The sequence below is a fragment of the Chenopodium album genome, chromosome 5 (genome assembly GCF_948465745.1).
Source record: "Chenopodium album chromosome 5, dcCheAlbu1.1, whole genome shotgun sequence".
NCBI lineage: Eukaryota > Viridiplantae > Streptophyta > Magnoliopsida > Caryophyllales > Amaranthaceae > Chenopodium > Chenopodium album.
This window is the reverse complement of record NC_137838.1, coordinates 71,789,594-71,810,925: the sequence shown is the minus strand read 5'-3', so window position 1 is coordinate 71,810,925 and position 21,332 is coordinate 71,789,594. Positions and strand designations below refer to the sequence as shown.

The 21,332-nt window shown below is 33.4% G+C and overlaps 3 protein-coding genes across 7 annotated transcripts; 2 read left to right on the top strand and 1 right to left on the bottom strand.

Annotated features, from left to right (window-relative positions):
• Positions 1–871: 871 nt before the first annotated feature.
• On the top strand, positions 872–6,880 carry LOC145632235 (uncharacterized). 5 transcript variants are annotated; one of them, XM_081684557.1, is made up of 8 exons: positions 882–1,090; positions 1,603–1,660; positions 2,899–3,032; positions 3,150–3,346; positions 3,482–3,580; positions 3,697–5,204; positions 6,107–6,179; positions 6,429–6,880. In XM_081684557.1, exons 3-8 carry the CDS (start codon positions 2,939–2,941, stop codon positions 6,585–6,587), a joined length of 2,130 nt encoding a protein of 709 aa, XP_081540683.1. In that variant the 5' UTR covers positions 882–1,090; positions 1,603–1,660; positions 2,899–2,938; the 3' UTR covers positions 6,588–6,880. The 5 variants fall into 5 exon arrangements, 4 of the variants coding, with proteins under 4 accessions (XP_081540683.1, XP_081540682.1, XP_081540684.1 ...); XR_014112534.1 differs by lacking the exon at positions 1,603–1,660 and having other exon boundaries at positions 872–1,090; positions 5,755–6,179; positions 6,429–6,504; XM_081684556.1 differs by lacking the exon at positions 1,603–1,660 and having other exon boundaries at positions 884–1,090.
• Positions 6,881–10,416: 3,536 nt separating this feature from the next.
• LOC145632234 (dehydration-responsive element-binding protein 2F-like) lies at positions 10,417–11,398 on the top strand. The gene has a single exon (XM_081684555.1). It carries the CDS (start codon positions 10,451–10,453, stop codon positions 11,252–11,254), a length of 804 nt encoding a protein of 267 aa, XP_081540681.1. The 5' UTR covers positions 10,417–10,450; the 3' UTR covers positions 11,255–11,398.
• An 86-nt stretch (positions 11,399–11,484) lies between these two features.
• On the bottom strand, positions 11,485–19,935 carry LOC145632233 (uncharacterized). The gene is made up of 15 exons (XM_081684554.1): positions 19,708–19,935; positions 19,040–19,144; positions 18,183–18,251; positions 17,660–17,749; positions 17,494–17,577; positions 16,553–16,717; positions 15,458–15,645; positions 15,095–15,167; positions 14,534–14,587; positions 14,140–14,397; positions 13,113–13,319; positions 12,902–13,005; positions 12,445–12,589; positions 12,229–12,363; positions 11,485–12,074 (listed from the first exon to the last, which is right to left on the bottom strand). Exons 1-15 carry the CDS (start codon positions 19,792–19,794, stop codon positions 11,898–11,900), a joined length of 1,941 nt encoding a protein of 646 aa, XP_081540680.1. The 5' UTR covers positions 19,795–19,935; the 3' UTR covers positions 11,485–11,897.
• Positions 19,936–21,332: the final 1,397 nt, after the last annotated feature.

Sequence of the window (21,332 nt, the reverse complement as noted above, 5' to 3'; positions counted from 1 at the left end):
GAAATTATGAGCTCATCGCCATCGTTGTTGAAGGAAAACATATTTTCTCTCTCTAGCTTTCTCTCTCCTAGCTTGTTTCCATTAAAACTCTGAGCTTTTTTCTGATATGAGAAGAAAGAGAGCTAAGGAAGTAGGTAAGGGAAGTCGGTGAGAAAGCACTCAAGCTGTCAAGCATGAAGCATCAACCAATTAGAATAAAGGGCAATTTCGGAATTTCATTAATTTCGGGGGTGTTAATGTAATAACTCCACAAGTTACTGTTACTAAGTTTACATATTTATATGGGTTATAGATAAAATTATCAGTATCCATACCTATATACGAAGTATTTGTGTTTGTATACTATATTTAATCAGCTGTTGGTTATATATGTGACTATTATATAGTATATAGTTTTTGGCACAATGGTTAACTTAGGAAAATATATGTTCTGGTAGGTCAAATATAAGGTTATTATTGTGTTTATAGATTTAATGAGTGCAACGGGTAAATAAAACATGTATATATTAGATTGATTGTAGCTACTGATGCGGATGGTATGATAAGAAAATTATAGTTTTTTCTCAACAGGAGATATAAATAAATTAGTCCACTTCTTATATAGCTATGTGGAGTATTATTCAATTATTTTTCAATTAATAGAATAACATTATAAAAAATTAAAAGAAATTCAAATAACATAAAATACTATTCAAATAACGTTCCTTTAATTTTTTTTTTATTGACCATTAGTAACCAAGTCCTTTAATAGTAAATGAATTACCTCTGTTTTTATTTTTATTTTTCCTACGGGTTTAATAATTTGATTTATAAACCGTGCATCGCACGGGCACTATGCTAGTTATTTATGAAAATCGCTCATAATAATAGAATAAAAAGAGTGAAATACCATTTTCCAAAATAAAAAGACCGAAAAAATGACTCTTGCTATTTCACGTTCAACAGCCCTCTTTTTTCAGTTTATTTCAATTCAATTCGATTCATTTCGTTCTCAATTTCTACCTCTTGAATCCCTAATCCCTCAAAATACTTCAATCTGAGCCCTAGAGACGAAGAAATTGTTTACCATTCATAAATCATCCGGTCTAAGGTTTGGTTTTTTGTTTAATTTATTGATAAATTGTTGTATAAATGGTTATAAGTTGATTTTGAAAAAATTTCGATCGTGCAATTGTGCCCAAATTGACGAAGCTTGTGACTATTCTTTGTGAGTTGTAATTTTTCATATGAAGTGGCTTGATTTTTTATTTTCATTTGGGTATTAGTAAAATCATTAATATTGGAAGAACCCAATTGAAATTAGTTTAATAGATTGAAATTTATTGAAAGAATTGGGGAATTTTGGATTGTAAAGTATAAGAATTTTGCCCAGATTATTATAAGATGAATATGCATTGTAGCTTGGACCCTTTGTGTTGATAATTCAATAATGATTAGAATTTTAGATGTTGAACTTGAGTGGGGTGAGGTTTACTCTGATTGCAGCAAGCTTTACCCCTACTTACAGCAGAGGAAATGTGAAATTTCAGCGTTAGGTGTTATTGTTACTTTGTTAGTGATATTCTTCTCTTGGCTAGTTATTGTTCTACTCTCTTTACACAGGTTGGCAGAGAGGGCAATTGTGCCGCTCGTTTATTAGCTAGAGGTAGCAGAGATTATGGTGAGATGAGAGTGTGGTTAGAAGAAGTGTCACATTGTGCTTGTAATGCTGCTAGATTTAACTAGCTTGGAGTAATAAGTAGGGTTTATAGCATTATGTGAAATTGGTTTTAGGTTGTGTGATTTTTTCAAATTTTTTTAATCCTGTTTTTATTTTTCTTCTTTAACAATTTTCTGCTCAACACTTTCCAATTCATTCGTTTTTAATTCATGTTTGATGCTTAATAGTACAGATTTAATTTAGTAATTGATGTTAAAGAATTTTTTTTTTGGTTAAATATTATACATAGTATCATATGGCTCAAATTGGTACTTAGTGAGAAGTAGAAGAGATGAAACATTATTTGTGTCATAATTATTATGATTAGAGGTTTGTTCATTTTTTTTTCACTTATTTTCAGATAAGTTCAATTAAAAAAAAATAAGTTTTTGATAAGGGTTAATGGGTTATCAAGTTCAAATTACAACTTTTTTTTTTATAGATATGTTCAGATAAAATAAGATAAGTTCACATAAGTGAAAATTAAGTGAATAGAACATAACCCAAGTGTTGTTTTGCTACATTTGTTTTTATAGGACAAATACTTGTGTTAGTTGTATTTGTATATAGGACAAATACAAAGAGGTGATACTTTGGACTTGAAGTAAATGAAGTTGGTATTTGAATGGGTTAAGTAAGATGTTGAATTTCCTTTATTTTCTTATTTCTTAGAAAAGATATACAAGTATATTTTTTGAAAATAAAATTAAATTACATGTTTCGTATTCGTAGGACTTATATTGTTTGTACAACATCATATTATGAACCAAATCTTTACCTTCAATGGTTATTGACTTAAGTCTTGTACCTCCATTCCAATACTTCAAAAGCTAATGCTTATGTAAAACCTATCCCTTTGTATTATTCTTGACTTGTTCTGTTGAAGTCATCTTAGGCTTTTCTTTTGCTGCTTCTAAAACCACCCAATATCCTAACTCTTTAGTCTTTACCTTCCTTGCTGGCGTGTCTTTTGGTTGCTGTCTCACGTGCTCAAACCAACATAGCTGGTTCTCCCTTACCTTATCATCAACATCTGCAACTTATATTCCTCCGAGCATCTTCTTTCCTTGATCCTTATGATTTGACAGCTGTAAATTGTTTGTGATGGTTGCAGATTTAGCATTATAGGCGAAAAACACTGCATTATGTTATGCACTATATTGTAACTAATTCTAATTAGTGATTGTTTTCATTTTCAGCAAATAATCTTTTTTACGGGAAACTACAACCCTTGATTGCATGGAAGAAGAGGACTCTGCTTCTACGCTTGCGTGGAGTTGGGTTATTGAAGCCTTAGCAAAGTCTCAGCTTGTGGATGCCACTCTTTTATATGGTAACATGCTAACTCCATAATCCCCCCTATCCCCCCCCCCCCCCCCCAATCTCCCCTCCAATTCAGCTTTCAAAGTCTGTTGAGATGTATGTAAGATTCATTTTTTGGTCTTTTCAGAGTTGGTTTCAAAGACACCACCATTATTGGGTGAGTCAGGGAGAAAAGCAAGGGAAGCTACTGCCTTGAGATGTTTAGAGGGACTCTTCAGCCCTTCTAATGTGTCAAGTAAAAATCATGTTGCGTCTGACTGGTCAAAATTTGGATTTGATCCAGCAGAAAGCTGCGAAGCTGCAATTCAGTGCCTTTTACGTGAGGTGACTAGCTTTGTCTTGTATTTGAATAGTTCTTTGTTGATTAGGTATTAAGAAGTTGAAAGTTTACTAGAGAAAAGATTACAAACTTGGGGTGATCATTCTCTTGGTTGGCTGCTAACTTTTGTCTTCATACAGACTTCAGGTTTTAAGGGCGTATCGGACGAGTTGAATTGCAATACTGATTCTTTCTTAAAGCACAAGAAAGCAAGTTTGCCGAAATCTACTTTGGAACTGGTACATGGTGCTTTTCATTGTTTTTTTTCCTTGTGGGAAGTGGTTCTATCTTGCTTAGGATTTTTGGTCTTAATTTTTAGTTTTTTGTTTTTTGTTTTTTTTTTTGTGACGAGCAGTTAAAGGACATGATTGTAGAAGATACACATCCACTGGCAGCATCTTTGAAGGAGGTTAGTGGACTCGCTGTTGGAGATCAATGTGTGTTAGATATTCCCTTTGACGGTGGTGATCCTACATCTCCTCCATTAAGGAGCGATGAAGATGATCATGTTGAAAAAACCATGCTAGCAGAAGAAAATGGGTGTTCTCCAATATCTGGTATTGACAATCAGCTTAGACAAGCCTACCTTGCAAATGGAAAAACATCTTCTAGGGGTGGCGTAAGTAGTAACCACACTTATAATCATATGCAAGAGCTGGAGGCTGCCTCACATGACATGGACAATCTATGCCCCCCTGGAAAGAAGCTTAAATTGGACAAGGAGTATGGCATGCAGTCTAAGCATCAGCATTCAGCTCCTGTTGACAGCAATCAAATGTGTAACAATGCAGAAGATGGACAATATCATGAAGTCATAAGAGTTAATGCAATTTACGATAGTAAAACGTATGCGGAAAATCATGATCAGCAACAAATTTCACCTAATAATGGTAATGCAGAAGCTGTACAATATCATGAAGTCATAAAGGTCAATGCACAACATGATGGGAAATCTTATGGGATAGATGATGAGCAGCCTAAAACGTCTGTGGAAAATCATGATCAGCAACAAATTTCACATAATAATGATGACCATTTCCGCAAAGAGATCAATCTTGCCATGAAAAACCATAACTTCCCGAGTTCACAATGTGTATTAACTGGAGACTCCCTTGAAATGACAGAGACACAGACAAATCTTTGTATGAAGTGCAATAAAGATGGCCAATTGTTATCTTGCAGTGCTAGCAGCTGCCCCTTATTGTTTCATGAGAGCTGCTTGGGTTGCTCAGCTAGCTTTGATGATCTGGGAAACTTTTACTGTCCGTTTTGTGCATATTCTCGTGCAATGTCAGAGTATGTTAGAGCCAAAGAAAAAGTTTCTTTAGCAAGGAAAGAGCTCTCCCTATTTATTGGAGGGAGGACTAGGGATTTTCCAGAACGTGATGGTGATTCATCATCAGGGGATGATGTTAACCTGGGCAAACATAAGAATGTTGATAAGACAGCTGAAGTGAAGAAAGCTGCTACTTTTGTAAATCAAGCTGCTAAGTCTCATCAGACAAGTTTGAAAGGTAAACAATTAGAGCTAACACACTCTTCTGCCTACATGAATGTTAATCGATTTGTAATGGCTACACAACAGCATATTTCTTTTCAAGACAGACAAGGTGCTGAAATAATTATCCAACTTTCAAGAAACCCATCTCAAATATGGAATAAGGAACAGGATGATCATCGTTGTGATGGTGTCAAGTTGTCTGGTGATAATAATGAGCTAAAACTTCAAGGAAAACTCACTAGGTGTAAAATTACTGAGTTTCGTGAAGATGCTTCCTCTGAATCAATTAGTGATTCAGATGGACCACAACAAGATAAGGGGAATGATGGTACCTGTTCCTTGGCATGCCCTAGACCGTTAAGGTGAGAAGCAACGACAGAATACTTTCTGTTGCAGTTGCTAATAATTCCCTAGCCTTTAATATGTGTTAGTGTTGGCTGTTGTGTTAATATTAATCTGTTTTTTGTTTGTTCCATGCTATTATTTGGTGGATTTATACTCAATTATCTGCCATACTTATTTGATTAGCAATCAACTTGATGACTGCTTCAATTATTCCTACCTTGTTATGAGTGGTTATGCTGTATCAATTGTGAGTTCTGTCTATTTATGCTTTTTTGATTCGGAGCTAAGGAGTTCATCTGGAACGTGTCTTTTCATCATAGCTCTGATTGGGTCGTCTGTCTTCTTTTTGTTAGTAATCTTCTTTAAGAAATCTAATGTTGGTATACTAATTTGTACAGCAAATTATTGGGTGTTCCTTGCACTTTAGCATATGATTAGGTCTTGTATATTGTACTTCGTATCTTTTGTCCTCGATGAGTGATGGATTCTAAAATGCTCTTTACTGTGTTGTTGGCTGCTTGTTTCATTCTTTACTGTAGCCTTGATGGATTTTTGCCTTATTGCTAGGGTTGCATATATTCTGGCCTCCCTGGATCCTACTGACGATGAAATCCTCCTTTCACATTGGGTAGTGGGCTGTTAGTAGTGTTGCTGAGGAACTTGTAGCCGTTAAGTCTGGGATGTGGCGAGAATGACCTATTTAGTTTCTTGCATTCTTTTGCCGCTATGTTGATTTTGTAGCTTATGGTTTTGTTTTATTTGTTATTGGTTTTGTTTTGTTTTGTTTGTAACTTGCAGCAGTATTGTTTTTAAAGCAGCTTCCAGCTATTGCTGTGTCCCTAGATGTTGTAGGTGTGCTATGAATTTGGAGTTCTCTCTGGTTGGCTTAGAATTGACTGAACTTATGTTTAATTTGCAGGGCAATTCCAGGATCTCCAGTAGGTAGACGTAAAAAGGTTCGTTGGACAGCAGAGGAGGAAGAAACGTTAAAGGTACCTACTCCCTTATGATTTTCAACAAAAAAAATTAAATAGCTATCTTCTGGAAGAAGAAGTAATTTAAGAAATATGAAGTATTAACTAAGCTTAGCAACTGTTTTTATTGTTATTAACTTATAATATAAGATCAGTTGAGCTTCCAAATTTTGTTGGAAGCTTTAAGTCACTTGTTAGTTGAATTATTGTTGAAAAAACTTCATATTTTCACACCTTAATTATCATTTATCATTGCTCTCTTTGCAGAAAGGGGTAGAAATATATGATCAAGGGAATGGTCGAACCATTCCGTGGAAAAGTATTTTGGAATATGGAGATTCTGTGTTCCGAAAGGGTCGAACTGCTGTAGACCTGAAGGATAAATGGAGAAATATTACTCGTGGGACAAGTCCTAAAGTAAATTGAGGTTTATCTTCTTTGATCCGGTTTTGTAGGTAGCTCCTTTTGTAGCAATGCTTTAGGGCCTTTCTTGGTATATAGTTTCTTTTGTAGCAGGACATAGAACATTTTGTGGATGTAGATAACCAAGGTTTTCCCGTGCAGACGCGCAGACGGGTCTCTTTTGTATATTAACCAAGACCTTTAGTAGGATTAGTGCAGTTATTCTCCGCATTATGAAGTTGTGACTTGTGAGTAATGAAGCTGTCTTTTTTGTATTCTTAAGTGTGTGTCATTTATCAGAAGCTGCGATTGGCTTTTGTGATTATCTTCAACATGTTATGGATGCACAGATAAACTGTTGCTATTGTACTACTCCATAAGTTCATACTTCATAGTACTTGGAGAGTTGGATGTGAATAGTTTTGTGCCCTATGCTCTTAACCATATTTGTAGAGTTTATATAATCTTATAAAATAAAATTTATTCTTATTGATTCTTTATTATATTTAATCTTTCTAGTTACTTAGTTTACTACTATTCAAAACAAAAATTTTACTAAATTAAAATTAATTTTGCTGAATTTGACTTATTTTTTGAATATCATTTTGAATAAGATGAGGGCCTTGGTCTTCAAAATATAAAGTATATAGAAATGAATTTAATAAAGTCGCATGTGTTATTTTTTCTTTACATTCATATTAGTGCTTGTATTAGTTGTATATACAATATAAAGTTTGATCACCACACGAATAATGAACACAAGTAGATTAAAAAAAACAGAGAAAGTATAAAACTCGTTAGTTGTAAAACTACGTGGGTAAATTCTCAGTTAAATCTAGGATCCAACTCTTCCAAGATTGTTTATGTATAGCCAAAGAAATCAAAATGAAATGGTTTGAGAATATTAAGAGACTAATAGAGTGAAGAAAGGACAAAGGGAGGCTCCCATAAACTTGGGTAATAAATGGGTGTAGAAGGCGGTGGGTTTGCAGCAGGAGCCCTGTGATTCCAGTCCTTGGCAAATTCTATGCGCCACTTGTGCATTTATTTATTTAACTCAGTAAAATTTCGATATTTTAACCTCTTTTAACCATCATATATAATATTCTTTCAAAAAAAAAAAACATCATATATGCTTCCTCTATTCTTTTTTACTTGACCTGTTTCTTTTATCACGCTTGCCAATGCAAAACTTTAACGATCAATAACTTAAATTCTCCATAAGTAAAAATTATAAAAGTTATATATTATGATAGTATTTATTGAGACGAATCCAAAAAGATCATACATGAATATATTTTTCCTTACATATTATTCACAAAATACGGTCAAAGAAGGGTGGTGAATAGTGTAAAAGTCAAAGCGGGTCAAGTAATAAAGAACAGAGGAAGTAATATAATTATGGTTTCAAAAATAAAAAATAAAATAAAAAAAACCATTTTGTATTAATTCTACAGTATATAATAGAGATTGTGGAGTTTGTTATATACACCCGGATGCATCGTACGTCCGTACACCCATAAGTATTTTGTTCTCATTTTAATGATTATTTTTCATTTAATCATCAAATAAAGAGTAAAAACTAAATTAGATCAGTTGTGTACGGTATACTCGGAAGTATATAACAGAGAGTATGGAATGATGGAATAAAGGTGAGTAGCTAAGAAATGGGAGGGACCCGAGAATCAGGAGGCAAAATGGTAGGAAAACATGTGAATTTCAACTCGTGATAGTTTACGATGTTGGTTATATACTCGGTATTTGACTAGTAAACTTGAACTGTAGCACTATATGAGAATCCTAGGAATGTTTTTAACTTTTGTAATTTTTGTCATTTTCTTTTTTTTTGATTGGTTGATCGATAGGATAATATGATTTGAGAGTTGTGATTTTGTGAAATTTAGTGTGTATTCTTGTCACCTTCTAAGATTTAAATTTATTAGACCTGATTAAAACAACATTTTAAAATAGTACGGAGTAGGTAACTTATGAAAAAGAATTGTGTACTAGGATTTCAATCATAGCCTTTGGTACTTGTCTAAATATGACTACTCAATTCGAGTCTAAGTGGAAATATAGTTGGACTTGAGTTAATTTATTGATGCTATTTATTTACTGATCATATAATAAGCCAAATGATGATAATCCTAATTGTGAATCAATCCAAACACACGATTTGATTTAAGCCACCTTAATTACTTTTCACTTAAATCAATTTATTTTAAGGGCCTATTCTCATTTACTAAACTGAACTAAACTAAACGGAATTGAATGGAACTGAACTGAACTGAAATTAAGCTGAAGAGAACATACCCTAAATCTAAAGTTTATCAAAATATAAATTGATTAAGGCCCCTTTCACATCACCTTATTTTGGCTAAATTGAAATTATTTTAACTGAATTGAAATTATTTTAATTGAACTAAAATTAATTTTGCTGAACTGGAATTATTTATGCTGAACTGAAATTATTTTTACTGAATTCCTATTATATTCCTTCTTTAAAGTTACTGGTTTTTACTGAATTAAAATTATTTTTACTAAACTGAAATTAATTTTAATGAATTGAAATTATTTTTATCGAACTGAAATTATTTTTATCGAACTGAAATTATTTTTATTGAACAGAACTTATTTTAACTGAATTGAAATTATTTTTACTGAATATTTTTTTTTTAAGGTGAGGGGAGGAGGGCCTAAGACAAAAATGAATGTACTGGTGGTAGGGAAACCAAATACAGAAAAACTAGAGTATATACTTCAGTCTTACTTTTCTTTCTATTTTTAAGAATTTTTTTATCAGTTGCAAATCTATAATTTTTGTATATAATTTATATATAAGCTTTGAGTATATATTTAACAACACCAATATGTATATAAAAAAAGGCTATTATCTAAATTGTAATTATGATATTCTGTAACATATACAATATTTATTAGTTTCTCTCACCTAGTGGACCCAACATACATTCTCTCTCCTCCGATTCTCTCCATTACTTTTGCTTTTTATTCCCTTTGTTTTTAAATACTTGTTCCATTTCTCCATGCGCGGAGTTTTAGGAGAAATTGGAGAAAGTAATAAAATATGGAGGTAGTGGGGTTGGTGGAAGAATAAAAAATTATAAAAAGCAAAAGTAGTGGAGAGAATTGGAAGAGAGAGAATATATTTGGGTCCACTAGGTGTGAAAAATAAATTAAATATTATAAAAACTTTTTCAAATAAGGAAATGGAGCAAGTATTTAAAAATGGCTGCAAATGAAAAGTGGAGCAAGTATTTAAAAACGGAGGGAATACAATTTTTTATTTTCCACCAACCCCACTACCTCCATATCTTATTATTTTCTCCAATTTCTCCTAAAACTCCGCATATGGAGAAATAGAGCAGGTATTTAAAAACGGATGGTGTACACAGTAGGAATCGTAGGTTGAAATTATAATATAAAGTATAGTTATTACAGAGTAGTTTAAGAGAGAAATACTCCGTAATAAAAGAGTAGTATAAGTAGAGTTAGTATAAGAGGAAAATAATAAATATTTGTGCAATTGGAGTTAGTAGCTAGGAAAGAAAAATAATAAAATAGTATAGGAAGCATTGTAATTATTATGAAACGGATAAAAAAGAAAAATATTGCAATTATTACAATACGGACTGAGTACTATTTAGCGAAATCTTTTATCCCGTGGAAAAAGTAGAAAATGGATCATCTACAACAAGACCAAAGATATGTAACGGTCACATGGGCTTTGAACTCGAATTCTTCTCTAAACGTGAATGCATTTAAATTTCCAACCTTTTTCAATCTCTACTTATACCCGCGCCTTTTTACGCTCAACATTCACACCAAACACTCCACTCCACTTCACTTCACTTACTAAGAATCCAAGAATGGATAACTTGAAGAAATCATCACTATCGAAACCATGGAAGAAAGGCCCTGCTCGCGGCAAAGGAGGGCCTCAAAACGCGACATGCACGTACCGAGGAGTAAGGCAGAGAACATGGGGGAAATGGGTAGCTGAGATCAGAGAGCCTAAGAAGAGAACTCGGCTTTGGTTGGGTTCTTTTGCTACTGCTGAAGAAGCTGCCTTGGCTTATGATGAAGCTGCAAGGCGGCTTTATGGGCCGGATGCTTATCTTAATCTTCCGCATCTGCGTTGTAGCTTTAACCCTTTGAACAAATCGCAAAGGTTTCGTTGGTTTCCCTCCAAGAATTTCATCTCCATGTTCCCTGCTTCCAGTGGGACAACACCGTCTTTACTCAATGTAAATGTGCAGCCGAGTGTTCATGTTATTCATCAGAGACTCCAGGAGTTCAAGAATTTCAGGCCGTCTTTAAGTGATCATAATAATAAGTCTGAACCCAAGAATGTGAAGAGGGATAATAAAGAAGTTGAAATTGATAATGACAAACAGAAGTGGGAGAAGCCTCAGATTGATTTGCACGAGTTTTTGGAGCAGATGGGAGTTTTAAAGGAAGGAGAAGCAGCTTACGATAACAAAGCTGATGCAAACAATGGCGAGAATGATGAGTTGCACGAGAATAACATGGAGGAGATGAATTCCGAGTGGGATGAATTAGTTGAAATCTTGAGAGGGGAAGATTATCAACAACCTGAATCAAGCAGTTATGGAGACTATAATATGCAGCAAGAGCTAATAACTTTCCCACCTGGTATCTGGGACTTTTGAAGAGCTTCATTTGATTTCCCAAATTTAGTTAATGTCAGTCGTTAGAGAGTATTTAGATACATGTAACCTGATTTAATGTCCTATAAGATTTGTATGAGATGTAGTTATGACTAATTGGTCTCTTTTGGGAATAAAATACGCTAGTTAGATGGGTTTTGGTATAAAAAGAAGCTAAGAAAGTAACGCCTTTGTGCGTTCCAAGTTTAAATCATTGACTAAGACCTGCAAAATCTAAGAATGAACAAATTTGTGATACCTTCCAAGATTCAAATGACAGAACACAGAAACTGATGCAAATTTCCAGATATGAAGTCTGTTTCAAATTTAAATTTCAACATGAAAAGCTCAACAAAAGTCAGCCTAAGATTCAAAGGTTACTGAAACCGAGCTGTTAACTTTTGTTGATGAAGGGTATAGAACTGTTTTAAAGGCAACTTTCTGCTTCCCTAAACTCTAAAGTCTAGAACACTCTATTTGTGTTTTCCCTTTTTACAGCAGTAGAAAGGCTATCAGATCTGACAATGCATCTGTTATTCTCTTCGATCTTCACTGTTGTATCAATGCTATTCCTGTCCCCAATTATCCTTTCAAGGAGCAAATAATATCGCCCAAGCAGTAAAAAATTTCACGTTTTATATCAGATTTACTCATTTCCATACTCTGAAGCACTCAGATACTCACCATGCTCCTCAAAATATTCAATCAAACGCTTCAAAAATTGGTCGCTACTCACAGTTTCAGTGTCACAAATCACGCAACATTGCCTCCTCGCACGAGTCACTGCCACATTCATTCTTCTACGGTCACAAAGAAAGCCAACCTGTACAATTAACATGAAATTTTCAAGTAACTGTAAAGTCAATTTAACCCATTTGAAGAATTTATATAAAACCCTTGTATTCAATATTCATATTCCTTTTGGTAATAAAACATAATAGTAATTGCCAAAGAAGAGAGTATTAAACATTACACACCTCTTTCTTTGAGTTTGATCTAACCATTGAAATAATTATAGCTTCTTTCTCCCGGCCTTGGAAACCATCAACTGTTGATATTTCCATATCCTTTAACTTAGCGTCGTTACTTTTTAACATCCTCAATGCCACAACCTATCACAAGAGTATTGTGTATTAGGAGTACTGGTAACTTCATGAGATTATTATGCATTAAGAAGCTACTTATTGCCATACCTGTGCACGGTAAGGTGTAATTATACCAATATCAGAAGCCTGGACCCCACTATCAATGAGTCTTTTGGCATGAGCTATTGCAACCTCAGCTTCACCATCATTTAGGGTGCTGTCTTCTTCATCTTTTTTTTCTTCCATATCACAACTGAAAGTATAAGACAAATTACATGGAGAAACTAGCATGACAAAACTCCAGCTGTTTCATTCAAGACATAAATTGTTGTACAACACAATGATAGGTGCAGGAATATCCGCAAAGAGTGACCAAGAAGATATTATAGAATATAGACCTTTTAGTGGAATACCAGTATGTAACTATTCCTGTATCTTTTAATTCTCATCAAATATGCATAAGTAACCACATGGTAGATCACTACTCTATACATCACTATTTGACAAATGTCACGTAACTATTGCACGAGGGAAATTAATGCGCAAATGCGAACAAAATTTATACCCTGCTGTGTCAATGAGCAAAATAGTGGCTTCAGTTGCAGTGGTTTTCTTCACACCTTCCAAATCATAAAGCATATGTGCAGCAACACATGAGTGGGCTTCTATCTACAATAATGAATATCAAACATCAAGCAAATCTAATTATTGTTTTCCACCATATGGCTGCAGTTTAAATCATTTGCTAAACAATCTTGTGTAGAGTACATAAGCACCTTACTATCATACAGCTCTTTAGATGACCAATCCATAATAAGTTTGTGCATGCGATATTGAACAGTGAGCATTGACATTATATCATCCCCATACAAGTCTGCAAGACGTTCAAATAAGGTTCTTCCTAGGCCTTTCTTTTCAGCTTCAACACTCTGGATAGTGGGTGGAAGCTGAAGATGATCTCCGGCAAGAATACATCTTGAACCCTGAAATGGAAAATAACAACTTCAAGAGTTTCTCAGCTAAAAACTCTCCCCCTTTAAAGCATGGGGGGGGAAAAAAAAAAGATGTATATAACAAGTGTGAAAATTGATACATTTTCCGGGCACTAAACCATTTTGACATTAGTTGGTTTTTTTAAAAAAAAAACCTCCTTTGATGAGTAACAAGGCAAAAGACATTATCAATATTCAGTAAATTGTTTACATGGCTAAATCTGTTACATTCAAGTTTTGACAATCATTTTTCCACCTCCTTCCCAATTAAAGTTTGTGATTACTATTTGGGATTTCCAAAAAATATCAAGAGTTTTATCTGAAATTATGAAGTGTGCACCTTCAATGAGGTGATTTGGATTCGACATGGGCAAAGGTGCAAAAGAATTTGTGTACTGGTCACATAGAAATCTTTAATATCATTTCAAATAGTGATAGAAAACTTCATTTTGGGAAAAGAGTATAATAGCAGCAAACCGAAGGCACCAAATCCCCAATATGTTGTCATTTCTGCATAAGTGCTCACTGTTAAGATTCAAGAGCAAAAGTAGCTTGTTATATCATGATACCCTTGATTTTATTTTGGCAAGTGAAAAGACAAAAGATTACATAGTATTAAAGGAGATTTTTTTTCCCACGTCACACCCCCTTTTGATGCTTAAGTAGGGCGCGAAAGGTGTTCATCTTTTAGTTAATATCAGCATTCAGCAGGAGTCTTTTTTCAAGAAGCAGGAACATGTACACATAGCAAGGGATTCTAAACCAAATATCTAAAGCTCATATGAACGGTATCACTGCCTTCAAGAGTTACCTTCAAAAGAGCTATCCAGCATGCAACTTCAAGTGCTTGTGCAGCTTCATCAATAATCACCAGGTCAAAAGTAGATCTATCCAGTTTTTTAGTCAATGCTCCAGTTAAAGTAGTCAATATGACATCTGCATTTTTCAAAACATCAGTCACAGCTAGCTGTTGTCGTTTGCGCTCTTCCTTAGAAAGAGTACGTAGCTCTTTCATAATTTCTCTCTTGGTATTTTTGTCTTTAGCCTTCAGCAGCTTTGTATTTAGTGCCTGAAATTTACATCTGATCCATTAACTAGAAAAAATATTGATAAGCCCATATAAATGAAGAATATTCACATTTAAAATAAGGTACTGGAATTTCAACGAGAGAAGCAGAGAACCAAACAATTTTCCAAAAGTTTACCTTTATTTCTTTGCGAATGTCTTTTGCTAGAGAATTGTTGTCGCCCCGTAGCACCTACATATATGCAAATAACCTCTGAGGCAAAGGTGGAGGAAGGGAATTAAAAGTGCCATAGTTGCTTAAATTGTATACTAATATTGTCACAATGTAGAATTGTAGATGTTTCCAACCAAAAGAAATTAAGACATCAATGTGAGTATATTTCAAAACTCGATTCAGCACAAAATTTGACTGACTTTTATTTACATTTTTTATAAAGGACTCCAAGATCTAAATTTAAGTTGATATTAGAAAAGGAAAAGGTGCTAGAAATGCAGGAGGGCAAGTGCAAGCCATTTTCTTCTAAATAGTGGACATCAGAGTAGGTGAAATGGTGCTAGAATGAGATTTCTAGCCTAACATTGTTCATTAATTATCATCAATAGGAAAATTTATAGGTGTCCATCAATCTTATTGCAAAATATGATAGAAAAAGAGAAATAGAAACTACTTCATTGTTTTAACAACGGAAACCATAAAAAATAATCAATGAACAAGGGGTAGTAGCACATCATGACCCACCTGTGCATCTAAGGCACTATCTAATACTTGAGGCAGCAAACGTGCAGGATGACCCACTCTCACAAGCTTGACCCTAAAGAAATTAAATCAATGGAAATAACAATATGATATACAGTAGGAAGATAAAACACAAATCCAAACAAAACCTGAAGACTACAATCTATAATTTTATGAAGAATGCTAAATTAACTCCTTGTTCATTGCATGCAATGAAAGCAGAAACATGATTATCAGACTTGATCATTATCAGCTAACAAAATCTTTTCACACTTCATTACTCATCTAGTCTACTCTTTTCATCATTTCATACACATAAGCATCAATGCATTTCCAATGAAATCACCCTGCTAGATTAGAAATTACCTGTGAGGAACAAGACGTTCAACTATATTGTCCACGGCAATATTTGATGCAGCACATGCAAGTATTTTTGATCCACGTTTTACTTCCTGTAAGATAATTTCTACAACAGTTGTGGTCTTCCCAGTACCAGGAGGTCCATGCAGCAAAAATACATTGTTGGATGACATGGCTTTAGAAATTGCAGCTTTCTTCACAGAAAAAGACAGCCAGTTCCAGTTCAGTTAGAATTGATTAAATCAACAGAAAAAATTGTATAGGTAGCAACATGAATATGTAAATCCCCCCCACCCCCCCACCCTCTCCTCATCCAAATATAAAAAAAAAAAAAAAAAAAAAAAGAAAGAAAAAGGAAAAATCTTCTAGTTCTTAATTTCTATTGTCTTCTTCCAAAGTTGGTATTAATATTCAAGTCAATAGAAAGGCAGGAAAATGCAAGAACTGAAAGTAGTAAGTTCAAGTATACAGAGCTAACAAAGAATCTTCAGAATCCTTATATCACATTAGGGGAGCAAAGTACGAATTATACGCTATGGTTACAAAATTCCAATGCAAGTCAGATGAGGAGATACAATCCCAATTTAAAAAAGGAGCAGAATACATGCATATAATCATTTTAACCTTAGGTGGAATAGAGGGGGGAGGAAAGAACAGAAGGGCAAGAGCCATGTTTATGAAGGTAGAAAAGAATATGGTTCCTTGGGAACAAAATACATCATTGTTGCATTTAATATCCTTCCCGATAATTTCAAGATATTAACTGGTTTTAGGATCGGTTTTATGTTATCTATTAAATTAAGGAATAACCACATGGTATTAAGATTTTAGGTATAAACGATGATTACCCAAGATAATTTCTTGCCAAAAAAAATTGCATCCACAGAAGCAACTTGGGGGGGGGGGGGGGGGGGGGGGATGAGTGAGGAATAAAGAATCATTAAAGCATCTATAATGTAACTTGTATCATGTAGGAAGCATTGCAACAAGACTATAAGCATACTGATTGGATTAAGAGAATCAAAACAGTATACTGGAGTAGACAGTACACTCAAGTAAAGACTGCCGCCAAATGAACAAAAAAAGTACAGTAATAATTACCTGAGAATGATCAAGATTCTTGTTGAATGGAGAAAAATCAAAATCTTTCTTTGACCTAGAAGGGGGATTCTCTCCAAATAGTACAGGAACTAGGTCAGAAGAAGGACCTTTCTGCACACCTTTACTCAGCTCTACCAGGGTATCCTTCATCCTACGATACGTCACCTAGCAACCAATGCAACTTTAGATAGAAGACCTACCAGGGTTACACTGATTGCTACAATTCAACTTTTGATAGAAGACCTAATGTAACCAATTCAATACGATTAAAATTATCTAATTGCTTAATACACACTAATTCCATTGACTAAAGGAACTTGAGAGAAAATCCATTGTTTTACAGTAAAGACTACCTTATTTAAAACCATGTGAATGTATTCACATACCCAAGACATCTATTCGAGGCCTCCATACCAAGAAGCAACTTGTTACCTAAATATATTTTCTAATAACATAAAATAGATTATAATTAGCAAAATCCCATAAAATAAAAACTAGAGATATGTGTAAATGATGTATTGCATTCAGATAGTACTACAGAAAAACAGAGGTGTGGACCGGATGCGGTAAATCCCATTTATCCCACGAGAAGGTAGAAACTAATTAACAGTGAACTTGAAGGTCACATGAGAATTCCGGAAAAAAAAAAAAAAAAAAAAAAAAAAAAAAAAAAAAAAAAACCCCTCTCCAATCAGCCCTCTGGACTCGTGCACTTGGCAATAAGACAGAGGAACCGGTGTAGTGTTGCGAATCACATAATTGATGGTTAGAGGACACATTGACATAACACATAAGTATTCTACAGGAGAACTCTTGATGCATGTTCTCTTTGATTCAAACATAGAGCAATAAAGAGGCTAACCTAAATGGTCAAATTTGTGATCAAATTATAAACGCGTGCAATAAAGAAATTACACAGAAATTCTTATAAGAAAACCTACCTCATTTGCCACTTTCTCAAGTCGCAATGAAGTATTTAGGCCATCCTCTGGAATATCATCAAATGCAACAGTGATAGATGATTCCTAGTCAATAAAATAAGCAAATTTGACTTCAGATCTGTACAATGTAATTCTCAGACTCACTTAAGACTTTACAGACATTTACCTTCAAACGATAAACTACCCCCTGTCCTAGGGAAGGAGACCCGGCATCAGCCTTGTTCAACTTTAAAACCACAACATCGTGAGTCCCAAACTGCATCATAAAAGCAATACTGAGTATTATAGGCTCAGAATGAAATGGAAACAGGTACAAAAGTAAAGTAGTTGAGAAGCAAGGAGATAGCAGGAGTAGAATATGTGAGACTGAACGATTCTACTTTCGGTCTTTTGTCCATCTTTTTTTATAGGGGGGAGGGGGGTATTTTTGTCACATACTCAGATCATGTGACATCCATTGTTCTTGAGAGTTACTTCATTTTCCTTTTTCTGTGGGAAAACCAAGTATTTTGCCACTTATAATAGATAACTTTTTAACAAGAACAGTTTTGGCAAGAGGGAGTCAATACATGATTGTAAATGCTAAATGCAGAATAAGTATAATAGTCTTTTCTCATAGACTGTCAATATGCCACAAACATGTAATATTCAAGCACTTGTCATACATAAACTAAAGGTATAACACTCACCTTGTGAGGGGGAAGAACTTCTCCTTTTGTAGATTGAAATTCAAGAAGACTCTTTCCCATCAATCCTGCCTGTCATGGATGAAGAAACACCAATTTGGCAACAAAAATCCATCAGAATGCAAGATAATTAAGTAGATATATCAAGGAAAATTAATCAATCACTGTTTTAATATGTTCTCATACAACAGGCACGATTGTTGCAATTTTGGGAGGAATGCATAAGAAGTTATTATAATCAATCTCTTGCACTTTTAATCATCTTTTATAAAGAAATGGGTATAAGGGGATTAGAAGTATATAGCCTAGCTTAAAGTGATTGTCTTCATTAGAACCTTCAAAGCAAATACATTTGACTGACCTACTCCTCAATGATACGAATCAAAAGAGCATAACAGGAAATTTAAATTACTCCTTTTCTTTACTAGAATTGAAATATTGCTAATTAGCTATTCCTATCCTCGAATTAACATATTACAGATTTTACACATAACATTCAAACCTAGTACAACACTATAGTGATACTATTACTACAATTTTTTTTACAGAAGTTATCTCAAACTTCATGAATTAATGATTGATATATTAAATCATAAAATATAATTGTATGAATAGTTAATAAATCCTATCTTAAAAAAATATATACTTCAGGCTCTTTTCAATGATACAAGGGAGTCCAATCAATTCCAATCAATCATATTAGCTTCTGAATGCCCTTAACAAATTATGATTCCAAAGAAATTATCCTCCCTTTTCACACACCCGTTTGCAATAAACTTGAGAAATAAGAAGCATAAAACATCAAAGCAACTAATGTATGGGACTTTAAATTAACACTAACGATAAAAAAGAGGGATTACCTGAACATCAACACACTTCAGGTTAAGAATAATAGAACCATTTTTTTGAGCCGATTCGACGCTCCTGGTCGAACTAGTTGTGATAGAAGCAGATATCTCAGCCTCCTAAACATAAACACATTTTAATCTCAAGTTTAAATTCACATTTTAACTATCACAACTGATTAATTTTTCCATTAACAATGAAATCAATCACACAATGTTGGGAGAAAGAAATGAAATATGAGCATTTTAAACCATTTGCCATAGTTAGCAAAATCAATAGAATCACGAAAACAAACAATGTGATATGTAATTGTTGAATTATTCAGCTGCCCAACAACGATCAATTTTAATTAGAAAACTAGAAAAATTATTCACAAAACCCATATTACAAACCACCAAAAAGCATTCCAATTTCAAAATGAAATTAATCCCACATTGTGAATTCACAAGCAATTTTAATTTAAGATTCTCTAGAATAAACAAAAGAACATGAAAGAAAAAATGATAACTTTATTTTTGGTGATATACCCAATTTCCCAATAACAACATTAAATTAATAATGGAGAAATACCCATTAAATTCAATTCAAAAATAAAGAACACCCACAATTTTACATTAATTAAACAACAAAACATTAATTACAAGACAATCAAATGATGAACAGGGGAAGAGAAAGAAATGACCTTTTCGATGTCGATTAAAGGAGCCATGGTGGAAACAAACTGTTCACGAGACATGGGAGAAGATTTCTTGGTTTTTCCCCCATTCATGGCTAAAATTTTTGGGGTTTTGGAGGAGAGAGAATCAGTTGCAGTGCACCAGAAGTAGTCTAAACTGAGCACTGAGTCCTGGTTCTCTGCCTGGTGGTATGGCACTACTTTTACTTTTTAAACTCCGGCAAGCTTCTCAGTTTTATCTCCCTTGATTAGATTATGATTTTTTACAATAATTGCTCATATTTTACACTTAATTGGTGTGGGTTTTGATAATCACTACTGAAATTGAGTTTTCAAATCGGGTTTTAGATTGGGCCTTTTCAGAGTAGGTTCGAACTTTAGGCTAAGAACTCATTTGTTGTGTTATTCAAATCGGTTTTTTTTAAGGTCGGATTATTGATGATCAAATGATCAATTCTATTTTATGATTATATTTAGCAAGATAATTTCGTGCAATAATGGGATACTTTTAAAATCAATTGTGCTATTGGTAGTATGGAGATTTTTTTTTTTTTTTTTTTTTTTTTTTTTGAGGAAGTGTGGAGAATTTTTTAAAAGGTGAGAATAGTGGATTTTCTTGTTATTATTTCTTGAGGATTTTAATTGTTAATTATTCCTAAAAACACATGGAGAACTAGGGATTTTATGCTTTACCAAAAAAAAAAATGCTATTGAAGGTAAATTGGAAATTTTCTTTCAAAGGGTCGTAATTGAGAAATTTTGCTATAGAGGCCAAGAGGGGCGTAGTATTTATTCTAGTATTTCCGGTGACAATTGGTTCATAAAAACTACTCCTATTTTTCTATACAGTAAAAACAATACGAAGTAAAATACTCTTTTCTCTTTGACCTTTCATAATAATATTAGTTTTTTCTAGGTTAAAAAAAAGAAAAAAAAAAAAAAAAAAAAAAAAAAAAAAAAAAGAGAAATAAGAATTTAAAGGAAAATTTGTCATTAATAAATAAAACTAACCTAGTGATTTATCATAAAGATAGAGGGGCGCCTCAAGAAACATCAAGTATTAACGATTATGAATAATGATTAATAATCACAACTTTCACTAGTCTTGCATATTTAGACTTCAAAATTTTGTACAGAAGAGTTAGAAGACTACTTGAACAATCTTAGTTTTCAGCCAGCAGTGAGATGAAATTAATGTTGACACATGTCATTCACTAGTTAAAAATTTTCCCTCCAATTTTTCTTTCCTTTTTTTTTTTATGTCTGTTTTTATTTCGTCAATTATCCGTGAAAGGTATTTATAGCCTGTAATATTCTCTTAATGAAATATTCTTATATGTATATATTTTATTTTATATTAAGTAATTTTTGCAATATTATTCACCAATATTTCTATAATATTCTCGTGCTAATATTATTATTTGGAAAAACCTTAATAATTCACGCTAATATATATTTTTTAAAATAGTATTTGATGTTTCATTATTTTCCTCAGTTTACTTATATATTATAATAAAAACCTATGACTAGCTCACTTTTTTTAAAAAAGAATTGATTTTTATATATAGAAAAATAAAGTTGAAGTTAATTAAATTTGTACAAACAAATGTGTATGTCAAAATTGTATCAAC

Bases quoted from the DNA above. Each gene is read 5' to 3' on its own strand.
- LOC145632235 (XM_081684557.1), top strand. From the start codon at position 2,939: ATGGAAGAAGAGGACTCTGCTTCTACGCTTGCGTGGAGTTGGGTTATT. The intron at 3,033-3,149 runs GTAACATGCTAA...TGGTCTTTTCAG, and splicing joins GGATGCCACTCTTTTATATG to AGTTGGTTTCAAAGACACCA. The intron at 3,347-3,481 runs GTGACTAGCTTT...GTCTTCATACAG, and splicing joins TTCAGTGCCTTTTACGTGAG to ACTTCAGGTTTTAAGGGCGT.
- LOC145632234 (XM_081684555.1), top strand. From the start codon at position 10,451: ATGGATAACTTGAAGAAATCATCACTATCGAAACCATGGAAGAAAGGC.
- LOC145632233 (XM_081684554.1), bottom strand. From the start codon at position 19,794: ATGAATGGGGGAAAAACCAAGAAATCTTCTCCCATGTCTCGTGAACAG. The intron at 15,646-16,552 runs GTAATTATTACT...TTTTCTGTGAAG, and splicing joins AGAATCTTGATCATTCTCAG to AAAGCTGCAATTTCTAAAGC. The intron at 12,364-12,444 runs GTATGGCAATAA...CTCTTGTGATAG, and splicing joins TTACACCTTACCGTGCACAG to GTTGTGGCATTGAGGATGTT.